The 19,076-nt window shown below is 39.9% G+C and overlaps 1 protein-coding gene across 1 annotated transcript in view; it reads right to left on the bottom strand.

Moving 5' to 3' along the window:
• The window catches only part of METTL16 (methyltransferase 16, RNA N6-adenosine), a 78,068-nt gene that overhangs the window by 42,128 nt on the left and 16,864 nt on the right, over window positions 1-19,076 (bottom strand). The window contains exon 3 of the mRNA XM_026517877.4: window positions 5,103-5,302. Coding sequence (XP_026373662.1) covers window positions 5,103-5,302 — 200 coding nt within the window. The remainder of the gene's footprint in view (window positions 1-5,102; window positions 5,303-19,076) is intronic.

The following is a 19,076-nucleotide window of genomic DNA, read 5'->3' on the forward strand; positions in this document are numbered from 1 at the left end:
CTTAAAACCTTAACAGTTTAAATCCTAAGCTGGTATTTGATTACATACATACTGTTGCTGCTGGGTTCTCTAGTCATTTCATGTATGTCAGTCTTACCTCATAACTGGACTCAAATTTCTTAGAGGACAAACTCTGCTGTCCTCTTCTTGTGTATGTTGTATGTAAAATGAAGTGTGCGTAACTGGCTGGTGATCAAGGACTACAGGACTGATTAACTAAAAATTATCAAAACAAGTTAATTTACTTTATAAAATTTTAAATCTCACACAAAACTCGATTTTCTTAAATGAAATCAAAGCTTAAAATAGATCATTGTATATCCCGTTCCCCAAAAGCAGGAAAAATTCATAGGGTATAAAATTTTTATGATTATTTAAATGACCAATTCCCCACATAACTGTAGGTTGTTACTTGAAGGAAATCAGAAGTTAAAACAAAACAAAAACCCCTAAAAACGACAACAACAAAAAACAACTCAAGAGAGAATTCATTTCTTAGATGTGATGACATGGGAAGACACCTGACCCAGATCCAAAACATCAGTCACTGGCTTGCGCCACCAAAGCTTCAAGGGAGACTTTCGAAGGCAAATGTTCAGGCAAAAATCACTCTTTGACAACTACGGTTTGGTCCTAAACTTGTATGTAGATCCCCTAACCATGGACTGGACTATATACTAACCACAAATACTGCTTTTATGACCGCTGAATCATCTTGGCCAATAAGATCCAAAGCACACATTCAAGAGAAGAAAAGCCAATGATTCTCCTGAAGGCCTACTGTAGTCAGCACCTACCAGCCACTCCAGGCCTGCTTCCCCTGACCACATCTTGGTGCCAGTCTAGCCTTCTAAGGATTTGACAAGAAGAGATGAGGGCTAGAGATACTCCTCACCCACAGGAAACCCAGGGTCATCGTATTGCTTCTTCATTAAGTATTCTGAACAGACTGATAAAAGACAGGACAATAAGGTGCCTGGGTGGCTCAGTCAGTTAAGCGTCTGCCTTCGGCGCAGGTCATGATCCCAGGGTCCTCGGATCGAGTCCCGCATCAGGCTCCTTGCTCAGCAGGAAGCCTGCTTCTCCCTCTGCCTGTTGCTCCCCCTGCTTGTGCTGACTCACTCTCTCTCTCTCTGAGAAATAAATAAATAAAATCTTAAAAAAAAAAAAAAAAAAGGACGACAACTAACAGCGCTTCGATCGTCACACTGATGGCTCTACTTTCTATTGTGTCTCCTTACAGCATCCTGGCCCTGAGGCTACTGGGCAAACACCTCCTTGGGGATGTATGAGGTAGTGAAGGAGTGGGTGGTAAAGGGAACTGAAGCTCCTATCACAGGCCACAATTATTTAGTCCCTGCCAGCCATTCTGGTAAGCCAGAGTCATTCAGAGTAAGGAAGAAGCTATGTAGGAAAAAAGATCTGGACCAGATACCAGGCCTTGATTCTCACACAACTGCCTTTCTCTTCATACTTCAATTCATTTAAAAGCAAAGAGCAAAAAAGAAAAAGTACTTTCCTTCAACTGCCCTAAGATCAGGTACCTCCAGGGTAATAAATACAGGCAAAGGACCTGTCTTCGGCCAAAAAAATCAAATTTCTCAATTCTTAAGACCAAAAAGACTTGAATTCTAACATCCTAGTCCCCTCAGAAACTGAATGACATTTTAAAATGGACAATAATCCTTGTAATGATAAATAAAAATGGAAAGTGTATAATCATAGAATTAGAGCAAACTGATGGAGTCTGGGGGAAGAATTTATATAAAACCCTAATTAGAATGAACGTGATTTCAGCAAGAGTGCCCCTTGTGAAGAGCTAAAATCCATTAACCTCCTATAATCCCCAAGTGTTCTTTTAGACAGTCTGGGGCATAATTAAAATAAATTAGTACCAAGTAGGCCCTTACACTTTTTAAGCTTTCTATAACCCATCAGTCACTCTTCTGCCAGGAACATAAAAGGGCAGAGCTTTTGACAAAGCCCTCATTTTTACATAGTGCTTAGCTCATATGGGGCATTCAGAATTTGAATGTTGAAAGAATGCTGTATTTATCCGTGAACATTCAACAAATTATTTACTAGACACCTACTATATGCCAGAAACTTTGCTGGGCCCTGGGATATTATAGTAAGCAAAAAATAACAGGCTCTGCACTTTATAATCTAGTGGTCAGGAAAGAAATCAGACAAGTGAATTTGTGGTTAAAAATAAATCAAATACCATGAAGGAAGAAACATGGTTTTCTAAAGCTCATAATCAAGGAATCTGTCTCCTGCTGGAAGGTCAGAGAAGGCTTTCTTGAGAAAGTAAGGCTTGAGTTGACAACTACAGGGTAAATGAGATTAACAAGGTAACAGTGGGGAAGTTACAGGCAGAGGGAACAGCATGCACAAAGGCCTAAAGTCACGGTGCCTGACTTATTAGAGGAACTGAAGACCACAAATGTAAAAGCAAGGGAGAGAAGCACAATGGATGAGGCTTAGAGAAGCTCAAGGAAGAGGGCAGGGAACAGACAATGGACATGCTAACAGACCAAGTTAGGGTACTGGGTGTTTATCACAGAAGCAATAGGAAGTCATTAAAGTGATAAACATGTGACCAGGTACGGATTTATACATATTTTCTGAAAAATGAAATGGAGAGGCAACAGAGTAGATGAGTAGTTAAAAAGTCATTCTGGGGACACCTGGGTGGCTCAGTTGGTTAAGCATCTGCCTTCGGCTCAGGTCATGAACCCAAGGTCCTGGGACTGAGTCCTGTGTGGGGCTCCCTGTTCAGTGGGGAACCTGCTTCTTCCTCTGTGTGCACATGTGCTCACTCACTCTCTCTCTCTGACAAATAAATAAATAACATCTGAAAAAAAAAAAAAAAAGGTGATTCTGTGGCCCATGAGAGATGACAGTGACTTGGACTGAGATGGTGACACTGGAAATGGAGAGAATTAGATGATTTAAGAAGTATATTTTTTCAAAGATTTATTTATTTATTTGTCAGAGAGAGAGACAAAAGGCACAAGCAGGGGGAGCAGCAGGCAGAGGAAGAAGCAGGATCCCTGCTGAGCAAGGAGTAGGACTTGATCCCAGGACAATGGGATCATGCCCTGAGCCGGAGCCAGACACTTAACCAACTGAGCCATCCAGGCATCCCAAGAAATATTTAAGAGACAAAACCAACAGGAAATGATGACAGACATTCTAGGTGAGAATGGGGAGATGTATCAAGGAATATCAAGGATGACAAGGTGGACTGTGGTGTATTCATTAAAATAAGGAATGAAGAAAGAGGACCAAGATCAGAAAGAAAAGAATGTGTCTGTTCTTGGACATGGCAAAGTCTGAGATGTTCTAAAGATATCCCTATCTCTGACATTTGGGATTAGAGCTCAAGATCTGAGTAGGCAAAATACATAAATTTGTGGGTTATTTGCATGGAGGTGGAAAACAGTCATAGATGTGGATGAAACTGCCTAGAGTTAGGATGCTGAATAAGAAAAGGGCTAAAGACGGGGTACCTGGGTAGCTCAGTCACTTAGGCATCTACCTTCAGCTTAGGTCATGATCCCAGGGTGCTGGGATCGAGCCCTGCATCATGCTCCCTGCTCAGTGAGGAGTCTGCTTCTCCTTCTCCCTCTGCCATCGCTCCCTGCCCCCAGCTTGTGCTCTCTGGCTCTCTCTCTCTCTGTCAAATAAATAAAATCTTTAAAAAAAAAGAAAAAAAAAGAAAAGGAAAAAAAGAGCTAAAGACTGAGCTTTAAGGAGTCTCAACATCTAATGGCAAGGTAAGCCTGAAAGGGGAGAAGAGTGACTAGAAAGGAGAAAGGAAAACCAGAAGCAGCCCACAGAGGAGCCAATAAACAACCTGAAAAGGTCATGTATGAGGGGGACTGAAAAACGTTTGCTAAAAATGCATACAGATGTCAAAAACTAAACATTTACCTCTACCTAGAAAGTGTCTTTCCTATTATATCTCTACCATGATTAGAAATAGAGCCACACTGGGGCGCCTGGGTGGCACAGCGGTTAAGCGTCTGCCTTCAGCTCAGGGCGTGATCCCGGCGTTCTGGGATCGAGCCCCACATCAGGCTCCTCTGCTATGAGCCTGCTTCTTCCTCTCCCACTCCCCCTGCTTGTGTTCCCTCTCTCGCTGGCTGTCTCTATCTCTGTCAAATAAATAAAAAAAATCTTAAAAAAAAAAAAAAGAAAGAAAAGAAATAGAGCCACATAGCTTTCTCCCCATAAAGGATTAGTAAAGGCCAAAGGATTAAAAAAATCTCTTAACCCTATCAAATTAGAACATTGGCTATGCTAAATAAACAATACATTTATAATTGCAAAACATACCCTAGCTTCATTTCCTTCTATAGCTCCACTTAATCTCTCAAATGAATAAATTAGACAGTCTTTTCTATTGTAAAAGTTTACAACTAAGAGAACATCTTAAAAGTAATGACTTTTTTCCTCTCTTTAATTTTGGATTAAATGCCAGTTAAATGATTAATAATCATCCAAGAGATTCCTGAAAGTATTCAGCCCACATGATCTTTTATTAAATGGCCATCACACAATATTCCAATATGGGGTCTACGGTACTAACACCAAATAATTCAGAATAAAAATAATGTCCAAAAGATACAGACATCAATATGGTAATCTGAAAAGCTAAGAAAACAAGAGTCTCACTTGAGTTCTGCCCTGTTACACCCTTGTTCCGTTTGGTGTTAAAAATCCCTTCTCAAGAGAAACAAATGGCAAAAAAGCCCAAGTGTAGCAAGTAGGAACAGTAATGTCTGTAGCCAGCTTCTTTCACACAAAGATACCCAGAAGAGAAGTTTACAAAGAAACTGACCTTGCAAAATAAATGAAACTCATGTTTAGCTAAAAAAGAATTTAAAGGGCACCTGGGATGGCTCAGTCAGTGAAGCACCTGCCTTTGGTTCAGGTCATGATCCCAGGGTCCTGGGATCGAGTCCCGCATTAGGATCCCTGCTCAGTGGGGAGTCTGCCTCTCCCTCTGCCCCTTCCCCCTGCTCATGCTCTCTCTCTCAAAAATAAATAAATAAAATCTTAAAAAAAAAAAAAGAATTTAAAACCATATATACCTATGTCAATTCCTCTTCGGAGAGTACTTCTGTCAGAGTCCTGATGACCAATCAGATCTTCTACCCAATGAATGTAGTTGAGTCTCAATGGAACTGTAGGAATCAGTCGTTCCAATGGAATATCAATAGAAAGTCCAAAATCTTCCTTTAGAAGAGTACAGGTCAGAGCTCTGACTGCTTCGGGATCTTTAAAATTAAGACTGAGGAGTGAAGAAAAAGAAATGAAACTGATTAGTAAGATTCACTATGCTATACAAGCTCTATGGCAGCCAGACAATACCAAACACCCATGTGAATTTTCTAGGAGACCACACATAAATAGCTATGCAGAGCATTCAGTGCAGCAACAAACACACAGTCGTAGCATATGAAACGCTCTATAATTTCCACTGAAAACACTGCATTTTCATACAAGGACCATGGAGGACAGGAGTGCCTCTGTTCCAATTCCTGCCCGTTTGTCTCCTTACTCAGTTATGTGACTTTGGACAAGTTATTTAACCTCCATGAGACTGTTTCCTCAGCTGTAAAATGGGAATAATAATACCTATATCATAGTGTTGCTGTGAGATAATCTGAGAAAAGTTAGCATAATGCCCAGTACATAATATCTATTATACAAATGCTGGCTATTTTTATTAACATAATTTGACTTCAGCACTTTTAAAAAATCATATTTAAAAGTGGAAAACAGTATAAAATGCTTAATAATGCAAATAGAATAAGATACTTAAATATTATAGATAACAATTTTAAAATGTAACTACTTTTAGCAGCTTTACTGAGGTATAATTTACATAAAATTCATAAGTATATAATTCAACAGTTTTTATTATATTAAGAGTTGGGCAACCATCACCACAATCCAATTTTAGAACACTTTCAGGACTCCTGGGTGGCTCAGTTGTTAAGCACCTGCCTTCGGCTCAGGGGGTGATCCCGGAGTCCTGGGATCGAGCCCCGCATCAGGCTCCCTGCTCTGCTGGGAGCCTGCTTCTTCCTCTCCCACTCCCCCTGCTTGTGTTCCCTCTCTCGCTGCCTGTCTCTCTCTCTGTCAAATAAATAAATAAAATCTTAAAAAAAAAAAAAAAAAAAGAACACTTTCATCACCCTAAAAGAGACACCTCATGCCCATTTGCAAGCCATTCCTTATTTCCACCATCAGCTCTAGGCAACCACTAATGTACTTTCTGTCTCCACAGACTGGCTTCTTGTGGACATTTCATCTAAATGAAATCCTAAATAGTAGTCTTTATGTCTGGATTCTTCCACTTACCACAACGTTTGTGAGGTTCACCAACAGTGTAGCATGTATCAGTACTTCATTCCTTTATGTGGCCAAATAATATTCCATTGTAGGAATAACTGCATTAGTGGTTTGTTTACCCATTTACCACTTAATGAACATTTGGACTGTTTCACTTTTTGGCTCTCATCAACAATGGTGCTTTGAATATTCACAAGCAAGTGTTCATATGATATGATCCATATATGATATTTACATTTAACTTTTAACTTTTAAAGAAACTCTGCCAATATAATTATTTTAATGTTAAAATGCTACTAAAGTGGAAGCCTTAAAACAAAACCAAAGATCTTATTTATAAATAGGGCAATGAAAAGAGAGCAGAAAGTCAGTAGATGGGACTGAACTAAGAAAGCAGCTTCGAAACTGCTCTAAATTCTGGTCTAACGTTGTATGTTCTCATCTTAGCCATCAACTGACCAATCACTTTGAAAAACTCAATGCTGAGACAGAAGGAAGAGTGCTTTATCCATCTGGCTACCGTGGAAACTTCAGGTAGACCCAAGCTCCACCATCACCCACAGCAAAAATATTCTAGAGTACAGGAGTTCAGAAATCTGGACTTCAATCTCGATTCTGCAATCAACTAGCCATGGACTACAGGTCACCTCAATTCTTAGGTCTCAGTTTCTCCATCTATAAACAAAGGGATTAGACATAATAAAAATCTAAGGGTCCTTCCAGGTAAAATTTTAAGGGTTTATGATGCATACTATGAATCAGTAAAATGCTATTCATGTAAATATTTGTAGAGCAAATTATAGAGACATGGAGCAATCAATACAGTTACTGAAGACATAGAATAACCAAACACCAGTAAACACTTCCATTATCCTCCAGTGTGTTACCTAACAAATTCTTTATGCTTCTGCTTTATGATAGTAAGCATTTAATAACACTACTGAACACATATTAAGGAATATACAATCAATGGTTGCAGATGACATGATCTACTCTTTATCTTTTTAAGGTGGGGGGCACATGGAGAAAGAGAATCTTAAGCAGGCTACACTCCCACAGTAGAGCCAACACAGGGCTCAATCTCACAACCCTGAGAAACACAACCTATTCTTTAAAAAAACTGTTCAGAAAAACAAACTTTAGGGGCGCCTGGGTGGCTCAGTCGTTAAGCGTCTGCCTTCGGCTCAGGGCGTGATCCCAGAGTCCTGGGTTCAAGCCCCACATCAGGCTCCTCCGCTGGGAGCCTGCTTCTTCCTCTCCCACTCCCCCTGCTTGTGTTCCCTCTCTCGCTGGCTGTCTCTCTATGTCAAATAAATAAATAAAATCTTAAAAAAAAAAAAAAGAAAAAAGAAAATTTTAATAGTAAAAGAATTTGTGAAGAGTGATGACAAGCAGGATTAGGTTTCAGGAATACATACAAAATTTGTTATCTATACAAAAACACACTCTATACTTGAATGTATGGTATCTTATGACCTTGAAGAACGCTTCAGGGTGGGGTACCCGGGTGGCTCAGTTGGTTAAGCTTCTGTCTTTAGCTCAGGTCATGCTTTCAGGGTCCTGGGATCAAGCCCCACGTTGGGCTCCCTGCTCAGTGGGGACTCTGCTTCTCCCTCTCCCTTTGCCCTCCCCCCAGCTCACGCTCATTCTCACTCTCTCTCAAATAAATAAAATCTTTAAAAAACAACAACAACAACAACGAGAATGTTTCAGGGTACTAGTTTGTGGCAAAAAAAATAAAAGAGAATTAAGAATAAAAGGAGTGTAGGGGTGCCTGGGTGGGACAGCGGTTGAGCGTCTGCCTTCGGCTCAGGGCGTGATCCCGGCGTTATGGGATCGAGCCCCCCATCAGGCTCTTCCGCTATGAGTCTGCTTCTTCCTCTCCCACTTCCCCTGCTTGTGTTCCCTCTCTTGCTGGCTGTCTCTATCTCTGTCAAATAAATAAATAAAATCTTTAAAAAAAAAAAAAAGAATAAAAGGAGTGTAAACTGGTGCACCCACTATGGAAAACAGTATGGTGGTTCCTTAAAAAATTAAAAATAGAACTACTGACAGACAAACCAAGAAACAGACTCTTAACTCTAGAGAACAAACTGATGGTTACCATCAGAGGTGTAAAATAGGTGATACAGATTAAGGAATGAACGTGCTGTGATGAGTACTGAATAATGTACAGAACTGTTGAATTGCTATTATTGTATACCTGGAAACTAATGTAAAAGTGTATATAAACTATACTGGAATTGAAAAAAAAAAAAAAAAAGAACTACCATACAGTCCAGCAATTTCACTTCTGAATATTTATCCAAAGAAAATGAAAACACTAACTCAAAAAGATATATGTACCCCTATGTTCACTGCAGCTTTATTTACAATAGTTAAGACATGGAAACAACCTACGTGTCCAGCAATGAATAAATGGATAAAAAAAATGTGAAACCACACACACACACACACACACACACACACACACACACAGAATACTATTCAGCCATAAAAACGAATGAAACCTTGCCATCTGCAGCGCCAATGGTGGACCCTGAAGGCATTATGCCAAGTAAAACAGATCAGACAGAGAAGAGGAAATACATATCATCTCCCTTAAATGCAGAATCTAAAATGAAAAACAAAAAACACCTCATAGAAGCACCTGGCTGATTCAGTCGGTAGAGCATGCAACTCTTGATCTTAGGGTTGTGAGTCCAAGCCCCACACTGGGGGTAGAGTGTACTTAAAAAACAAAAACAAACAAAAAAACCCCTCATAGGTAGGAAACAGACTGGTGGTTGCCAGAGGCATGGGGTGGGTGAAATGGTGAAGGGGGTCAAAAGGTATACATTTACAGTTATAAAATAAATAAGTCATGGAGATGTAATATACAGCATGGTGGCCATAGTAAATAATATTATACTGCAAATTGGAAAGCTGCTAAGAGAATCTTAAAAGTTCTCATCACAAGAAAAAAAATTGTGACTATATGATGACAGATATTATACTTATTGTGATCATTTTTAATATACACAAATATTGAATCATCAGGTTATATACCTAAAACTGATACAATGTTATATGTCAACTATACCTCAATTCTAAAAAATGAAATTTTAATATAATCTATAGCAAACAGAAAGAAGATGGCTATAGTGGAATCTCAAGAGATATAATCAGAACCTAGAAGCAGTGAGCATACCTAGCGCTCCAGATCTTGGTTTCCAAATACCACTCCCACTAAAAGGAATCAGAGTTCCTTAGTTGAATGGCTATTCCAGGTTTGAAGTAGGAGAAAGTTTAAGATGAGCCTGGAACACTTCACTGTATCAGAAAACAGGACATGCCCAAAGATGAGGAAAGTCAAAAGGACGTGGGCCAGTTAATGAAGCTCCCACTGACCAAATCTGGCACAATTTGAATGAAGAATGCTATCAAGTGATTATAGTCCACACAGTAAAAGAAAAACATAGGAGTCCATACTTATATAAATAAATGGGGAAGAAATCACAGCCCTTATTTACAATGGAATGATAACTAACAAACGGAGAAGAAATGAAGGAGCTAGAAAATTACACTTGGCAATCACCATGCTCCTAAATGTTTCAACTAAGAATCATCAATGGATGCTAAAAACGGTAGATAAAAATTCAATGAGAAACAAAATATTTACATGGTCTCAAAGTACTTCCCCACAAATTATCACACAGGAGAAAATATTAACTCTAAGAAACCTGATGACTACCACCTTAAACAAGCGATCAAAGTTAACACCACTAATCATGGAACAAACTGCCATCATATGCTTCAATGATACACCAAGGAGGACAAAACAGGGGCGCCTGGGTGGCTCAGTCAGTTAAGCATCTGCTTTCAGCTCAGGTCATGTTCCCAGGGTCCTGGGATCGAGTCCCACATTGGGCTCCCTGCTCAGCGGGGAGTCTGCTTCTCCCTCTGCCTGCCGCTCCTCCTGCTTGTGTGCTCTCTCTCAATGACAAATAAATTTTAAAAAATGTTACAGGAAAAAAAAAAACCTTGCAAAATGAAATGGAATTCAGGAATGAGATAGTGGTGATAATGATGGCACAATACTGTCCACACACTAAAAACCACTGATTTATACAATTTAAAAAGGTGAATTTTACAGTATGTGAACTATCAAAACAGATGAAATGAACAAGAACAAGAAGTTAAAATTTAGAGAAAAAATAACTGGGGCACCTGGGTGGCTCAGTCGGTTAAGCGTCAGACTCTTGGTTTCAGGTCAGGTCATGATCTCAGGGTCTTGGGATCAAGCCCCACCTGGGATGGGGCCCTGCCTCGGATCCAGGCTCAGTGGGAAATCTGCTTGTTCCTCTCCCTCCATCTCTGCTTCACTGAAGCTGCTGCCCGCCAACTCCCCCCACCTCATGCTCTCTCTCTCTCTCTGTCTCTCTCAAATAAATAAATCTTTAAAAAAAAAGTTAGAGAAAAAATAATAAATATGGGAGAGGCAGATAATGGAGACCCCTCATACACATAATTGGTGTTCCTGAAGAAGGGAACCAAAGAAGGAGAACAAAGAAATTATTCAAGATAATCCCCTCCCCTCAAAAGAAGATTTACTGAGCCCTTAGAAAAACCAATTCAGAATTAGCAATACCAACACATATACCAGAAAAGTTACTAGACTTTGAGGATTAAGAGAAAAAAACTATACATCTAGGCAAAATAGTTGAACCATCTATCGGGGGAAGAAGGGTAGCAAGGTAAAAAGACTGGCTTCAGGGGGTGCGAGGCTCAGCTGGTAGGCATGTGACTCCCCTTGATCTTGGGGTTGTAAATTCAAGCTCCACACTGGGCATAGAGATTACTTGAAAATAAAATCTTAAACAAACAAACAAACAAACAAAAAGACTGGCTTCAGACTTCCACAGCATTGTTTAGTAGGAGAAAACAAAAGGACACAGACTACAAAGCCCTAAGAGGGGTAAAATGTTACTCAACAATTTTATACTCAGCAAAATTGTACTTCAAGTATAATGACAACAAATAAACATTTTTGAGCATACAAGAGCTCAAAGTTCAACCAAGGCAGGGGACAAATAAAGAAACTAGGGCAAAAGACTAGTAGTGAGCACTGAAGCTATTTTAACTAGAGAACAAAATTAAAACACCCGTGGCTACACAACAGAATGTAAGTGTTTGTAAACCATAATAATGTACATATAATTAAAATTAAGGAGGGGAGATGGAAAAGGAAGAGATATTTAAGTACATTATTTCCTCAACATGGGTGAAAAGATTTTGTGCAAAGCTGGTAAGTAGCAGAGACAGAAGTACACATTTAAGAATATAAATACTAGAGGGGCGCCTGGGTGGCACAGCGGTTAAGCGTCTGCCTTCGGCTCAGGGCGTGATCCCGGCGTTCTGGGATCGAGCCCCACATCAGGCTCCTCTGCTATGAGCCTGCTTCTTCCTCTCCCACTCCCCCTGGTTGTGTTCCCTCTCTCGCTGGCTGTCTCTATCTCTGTCGAATAAATAAATAAAATCTTAAAAAAAAAAAAGAATATAAATACTAGAAAAATTAAGAGAAATAATATAATCAAATAAAATCAGGTGGTGAAGAAAAGGGAGATGAAAACCAGATCACACAGTGTAAATAAAGGAAAAAGAAGCAATCAAAACAAAGCACAATATAAAATAAATGTGAATGGTACACTCCACTACAAGACTCTGATTAGATTATAAAGACAAAACCAGTAATCTATGCTGTAAACAAAAACTATGCCAATACACAGTGATCCAAAGATTGAAAACAAAAGTTTAAGCAAAAGTATACCAGCCAACTGTAAGGAAAAGAGAAAACGCACTGGGTAGCCATCGATTTTGAGGGGGATGAAAAGCATTCACTGGGATGAAGAAGCAACTGTGCAGGAACAGTCAGAAAGACAAAATGCCGGAGAGAAGCCCCAAGAAAAGCCCGGAGAATAGTAACTTCTTTCTTTCTTTCTTTCTTTCTTTCTTTCTTTCTTTCTTTCTTTCTTTCTTTCTTTTTAATAAAGTATACTTTACCCCAACTTGGGGCTCAACTCATGACCCCAAGATCAAGAGTCATATGCTTTAGCAACTGAGCCTGCCAGGCACCCCCAGGAGGACAGTAATTTAAAAATGATAACCCCTTTACATTTAGGGGGGGATTGGTGAGCCTTTAAAGACCAGTTTCTACAAAACAGTGCACGTAGAAGTTTATTGTATCAATATGCGCTAGCAATAAGTCTCATTAAAATATATTAAGCCTAAAGGGGAATTAAGTCTATTTCTAGACATCTAAGTAGATATATATTAATTTTGTCATTTGTGGGGGCTGATAAAAGAGAATTAGTCCATGGGCAAGCAACCTTGAACACATTTCTGCTTCACTCAATCGCACAGCAATTGCCTCAATCAATTAAAAAAAAAAAAAAGGACTTGTATTACCTTTGGATTTCTTCCTCAATTAAAAGCTGTACAATCTCAGGTTCAACAAGATAAATGATGTAGCAAAAAAAGGGGGGAGGTATTAAATACATAAAAACTTTACTTTTAATTCTAATAAGAATGTTGCATTTTACTCCTGTGGAATCTGTCAAGTATGTGAAAAAGATGGGACAACCCCATTTCCTTCAATGACAGAGAAATAAAAATCAAATGTTCACATATGGAAAGTTCCCATCTGAGTACCACTAAGGCATTCAAATGAATTCACATCCTTTATTCTATCACAAAAGCCTCATCGATTAAGCTTCACTGCTAAACACACAAAGGAATTATTTCCCAATACAGTGTCTATGTCCAAAACCTCAAAATCTGAAATGTAAAAATTCACAATTTTTCTATCAAAGAAACTTAACAGCCTAGATACCTTATAAAATAAGCTTAACAGTATTACCTTGAACAGTGTAAAAGCAACAGCAGGACACCTGACAGGACATAATTATTATCCCATAACTTCTGAATGGTTACTTTGCACTGGCATTTTGAATAAAATTATGAAAATCAGGGATTGCAAACTCAAATATTTACATGGTGCTACTCAAAATGCCAGTCCCTAACAAGATACAGAACTTGTGCTAGCCTGAAAATCAGCACACTGAAGAAAGTCATTCAACCAAAAAAATGTCTGTTGAGCTTAAACGTGTAGCACAAGGTCTTTATCCCTGTGGACAGTAACAAATAGTTTGTGGACGAGCCACTAGTTCAATAACCACACTTTTAGTAGCATTAGGCCAGATGACACAAATGGCCATTTCAAAGGGTATGATCACCACTCAGTTCCAGGTAATTAATTTCAACTGAGTTTACCAGCCATCTTGCCAGAGCTCTAAAATTTTCAAAGGAAACCAGCAAACCATAATTTTACATGGAATTCCCCTGATTCTTACAATCTATGTGGGCAATAAACAACTGCAAGCCTTACACAACTCACAGGCTGTCAGGAAGTAACCTATATTGTCAACAGTGGAATTACAAAAAAAAAAAAAAAAAGAAAGAAAAAGAAAAAGCTGGGGTACTTGGCTCCCCTGTACTTTCAAAGATGGAATATAAAAATGTTTCAATCCCGGGGTGTCTGGCTGACTTAATTTCAAGGTTGTGAGTTCAAGCCCCACATTGGGTGCAGAGATTACTTTACTTTGTTCAACTGAGTTATATGGAATAGGTTAGAATTTTTAAGAAGTTGTGACAGTGGGCATTTACTCCTTTATTCATTCGACAGATATTTATCATGTATCAACTATGTGCTAGGCACTGTGCAAAGTGCTAGAGATACTGCAGTATGCAAATACAGACATGACCTCTCCCTTCATGACAGTGACAGTAGAGGTTAGGTATTCATCCAAGAATCACTCAAATACACGTAAAATTGTCACTGTGATGAATGCTGTAAAAGACAGGTACAAGGTGCTGTGAAACCTACGTAAGTAGTGGAACTACCCTGGAAAAATCAGAAAAGATAACTGAGCTAATAACAGAACAGAATAAAAATTAAGCAAGAAAGAACTGGGGGAAGGGAACACCACATTAACGTGAGTGAAGAGGCTGGATTAAGGTGGTGGTGGCAAAGCTAGGCGAAAGTGAAAGGAATTAAGAGAGATTGGGGAGGGAAAATTTCCAAGATTTGCTGATGGACTTGTATGTGAGGTGAGAAAGGATGTATTCACAGATATCCCCTAGGGTTCTGCAACAGGATGGACAGTGCCATTCACTAAAATTCGGAACTCTGACAGAGAACCATTTTTTAGAATAAATATCATAAATCTGAGCTGAATCTGAGACAGTCAAGTAGAGACACTAAGGAAGCAGTGACCTTTAGGTATAGAGCCCAGAAAATTGGTCTGGGGCAACAAACCTATAAGTGATCTGCAAACAAAGAAGTGAGGCCCTGGGGTGATAAGAATGCTTAAGGGGAAAATACAAAATCAGAAGAAAAAAGAGCTCTGCACTAAGTCTTGAAGGCTCCTTTAATGGCTATATATACAATCATTACAAAGGAAGCCACACAAGGAGACTAAAAGGATGGAAGAAAGTGTGGTGCCGAGGAAGCCAAGGGAAGAGAGTGTCCATGAAGAACAGCGTCAGCAAAGTAACCTGCTTCTCAAAAGTCAACTGAAAACCAAAATTGCATTTAGTGACACAAGATCACTGGAAACCTTTTTCAAGAGCTGCTTTGGTAGTGGTGGAATTAGAAACCACCCCGGAATGAGCTGAAGATTAAGTAAGGTGTGGGAAAACTGAAGACAGTAAAAATAAACAATTCTCCAAGAAGTTGTTATGCAAGGGAGAAGTGAGATGGGGCCGTGTAAGTGGTAGTGTTGATGGAGAGATTTTATTAGTAATTTTTTATTTTATTTTTTTTTTAAAGATTTTATTTATTTATTTGACAGAGAGAGAGAGTGCAGCAGGGGCAGTAGCAGGCAGAGGGAGAGGGAGAAGCAGGCTTGCCAAGCAGGGAGCCCGATGCAGGGCTTGATCCCAGAACCCTGGGATCATGACCCGAGCCGAAGGCAGAAACTTAATGACGGAGCCACCCAGGCGCCCCTATTAGTAATTTTTTAACTGAAGACTCAAACATGTTTAAAAGTCAATGGAGGGGCGCCTGGGTGGCACAGCGGTTGGGCGTCTGCCTTCGGCTCAGGGCGTGATCCCGGCGATCTGGGATCGAGCCCCACATCAGGCTCTTCCTCTATGAGCCTGCTTCTTCCTCTCCCACTCCCCCTGCTTGTGTTCCCTCTCTCGCTGGCTGTCTCTATCTCTGTCAAATAAATAAATAAAATCTTTAAAAAAAAAAAAAAAAAGTCAATGGAAAGTCACAAAGGCCACATATTATGATTCTATTTATACAAAATGTCTAAAACATGCAAATATATAAAGAAAGTAAGCAGATTAGTGTGGTTGCCAGGGGCTAAAGAGCGAGAGGAAGTAGTTGGGAGTGACTGCTGAATAGGTTTCTTCCAAGGGTGACAAAAATGTTCTGGAATTACTGGGGATGCTTTGTACAACCCTGTGACATAGTCAGAACAACTGAATTGTACACTTTAAAATGATGATTTTAGGGCCAGTTGGGTGGCACAGTCAATTGAGCATGTGACTCTTGGTTTCAGCTCGGGTCGTGATCTTGGGGTTGTGGGATGGAGCCCCACAAGAGGCTCTGCACCGAGCAGAGTGTACTTCAGTTTCTCTCTCCCTCTGACCCCCCAGCTGTGCGCATATGCTTTCTCTCAAATAAATAAATAAATCTTTAAACAATCAAATAAAATTATTTTCTAGTATGTGAATTATATCTCAAATTTCTAAAAAGTCAAAGAGAAGAAGCCAGTTGATAGAGATTAAATAATTAGGAGAAGGAAAATCAGACTAAGGTTCCTGAGATGAGAGGAGAGTATGGGATCCACATGACAGATTTGCTTAGAATATAGTAATAATAATAGTAATAGTGAGAATTATGAATAATAATTTGTTGAACAAAACCAAAAGCAGATCCATGGTCCTTTGCTGTGTTTTCCACAAACTCATACTTATCCATGACTAATAATTTTTCGGGGGGGGGTGGGGAGAGAAAGAGGAGAGAAGTGGGCAGAGTCAGAGAATCTTTTTTTTTTTTTTTAAAGATTTTATTTATTTATTCGACAGAGATAGAGACAGCCAGCGAGAGAGAGAACACAAGCTGGGGGAGTGGGAGAGGAAGAAGCAGGCTCCCAGCGGAGGAGCCTGATGTGGGGCTCGATCCCAGAACGCCGGGATCACGCCCTGAGCCGAAGGCAGACGCTTAATGACTGCGCTATCCAGGCGCCCCAGAGTCAGGGAATCTTAAGCAGGCTCCATGCCCAGCACGGACCCCAACATAGGGCTCGATCTCACAACCTGAACCAAAAGCAAGAGTCAGACACTTAATCAACTGAGCCACCAAGGCAGCCCCCTAAAAAAATTTTTTAACTTTACCATGCCATGGGTCAAATAAGCAATTAGATAGTAACATACAAAAGAAAAGATCCTGGCAATGACTATTAATAAACAACGTCAGACTAACCAAAGAACCCAAAATCCTACTTGCAAGATGATAAGAAACTGTGATCAATCAAACTGATCTCTTAAACGCAGATCCCTGTGCTAAAGAGCAGATGACAGGAAATAAAAACCTAGTCATCCAGACACCTCTTTGGCCTTCCAAGTACAGTTAAGAGTACTCCAACTTTTCTAGCAAAGCCCAGTGATTTACCCTATATTCACTTTAAAAAACTCCAAAAAACAAAAAACTTAAAAAAAAAAAAAAAAAACCTTTTGGGGTGTCTGGGTGGCTCAGTCAGTTAAGCAGCTGACTCTAGATTTTGGCTCAGATCAAGATCTCAGAGTCTGGGATCAAGCCCCACGGTGCCCCACGTCTGGCTCCACACTCAGCAGGCAGTCTGCTCCCTCTCCCTCTGCACCCCCTCCTTGTGCTCTCTCTAAACTTAAAAAAAAAAAAAAAAAAACCTTTTGGGGTGTCTGGGTGGCTCAGTCAGTTAAGCAGCTGACTCTAGATTTTGGCTCAGATCAAGATCTCAGAGTCTGGGATCAAGCCCCACGGTGCCCCACGTCTGGCTCCACACTCAGCAGGCAGTCTGCTCCCTCTCCCTCTGCACCCCCTCCTTGTGCTCTCTCTCTCAAATAAATACATCTTTAAAAAAAAACTGGGGGGACATCTGGGTGGCTCAGTCAGTTAAGTGCCTTTAGCTCAGGTCATAATCTCTGGGTCCTAGGATCAAGCCCCACATCGGGCTCCCCCACTCAGCATGGAGCCTGCTTCTCCCTCTCCCTCTGCCTGCCGCTCCCCCTACTTGTGCTCACTCTCTCCCTAATAAATAAAATCTTAAAAAAAAAACTTTTATTTATGTACTTATTTATTTAAAGATTTTATTTATTAATTTGACAGGGGGCAGTGAAAGAGGGAACACAAGCAGGGGGAGTGGGAGAGGGAGAAGCAGCCTTCCCGCTGAGCAGGGAGCCCGATGCGGGGGTCGGGATCATGACCCGAGCCAAAGGCAGATGCTTAACGGCTGAGCCATCCAGGCGCCCCAACAGTGTTTTATAACTATATGGAGAATGCTTATAATGTCAAGTCGGGGTAAAAAAAAGTCCTGTATCTGCATCAAAACTACAATCACAAAAAATACTATATATGCATAAGGACAAAGACTTGGAAAGGAACACAAAGCAATTTGATCTTCTGGGCGTGGGAGAACAGTGACATTTTTCTTTTATGTGTGCAACATTATCATCATAAATGTAGTTAGGAAGGGCATATTTCTATAATTTTCCCATTAATGTGGTTTTTTTTTTTTTTTTTTGCATTATAAGATGTCTGTATAATTTCAAAAAACAAAAATCTCCTTTCCAAAAAAGGAAAACAGGCCCATGGTTCCAGGATACTTTTCCACGAAAGAGGGACAATTCTGTTAGAAACCAAACCAGGATATTTCCCACAGTGACAACAATCACCAAAGACAGTACTGCAGCTTTGTGAAACATTTGGAGCAAGAGGAATGGCATTATAATTAATGTTTTCTTAGTGCCTTCAAAGAGAGTTGTTTATATAAACAATTCTTGTTATTAAAAATACATATATATGTTCACCTTGATGGACCACAGCATATAATTTATTAATAAGAAACATCTTTTTTTTTTTTTTTAAGTAGGCTCAATGCCCAGTGTGGAGCCCAATACAGGGCTTGAACTCACGACCCTGAGATCATGATCTGAGATCAAGAGTCAGACGCTTACCCTACTGAGCCACCGAGGTGTCCCAATAAGGAACAACATCCTAATTACCAAAGTGTACAAGACATCAAGCAGAGGCTAGTCTAATGAAAGAAACTGAAACAAATCTATGAAGATCTGATTCTTAGACTTTGTTAGCAAGGCAAGCCTTCATTTTCTGACTTCTAAGAAAACACAGACACTAATCTAAGGGTTGGAAATCCTTTTGTAGGACAAAGTCTAGTCATCTGGCTTTACTAGCTAAATATCTAGGTCACTGTAGCACCCTGGGACATTAAAAAATCCTGAACAGAGGCGAGATCTTTTCTCATTCTCATTTCTGAGATCACCGGAACTAAAATTAGCTTTCACGTGGAAATCAGCAATTTATTCCATCAAGTCTTTGTTGTTAAACCATCCAGCTTCACAAAATAGCCTATTGTCAACAGACTCATGTCCGATTTCCC

The sequence above is a fragment of the Ursus arctos genome, unplaced genomic scaffold (assembly GCF_023065955.2).
Source record: "Ursus arctos isolate Adak ecotype North America unplaced genomic scaffold, UrsArc2.0 scaffold_24, whole genome shotgun sequence".
In the NCBI taxonomy this organism is placed as follows: domain Eukaryota; kingdom Metazoa; phylum Chordata; class Mammalia; order Carnivora; family Ursidae; genus Ursus; species Ursus arctos.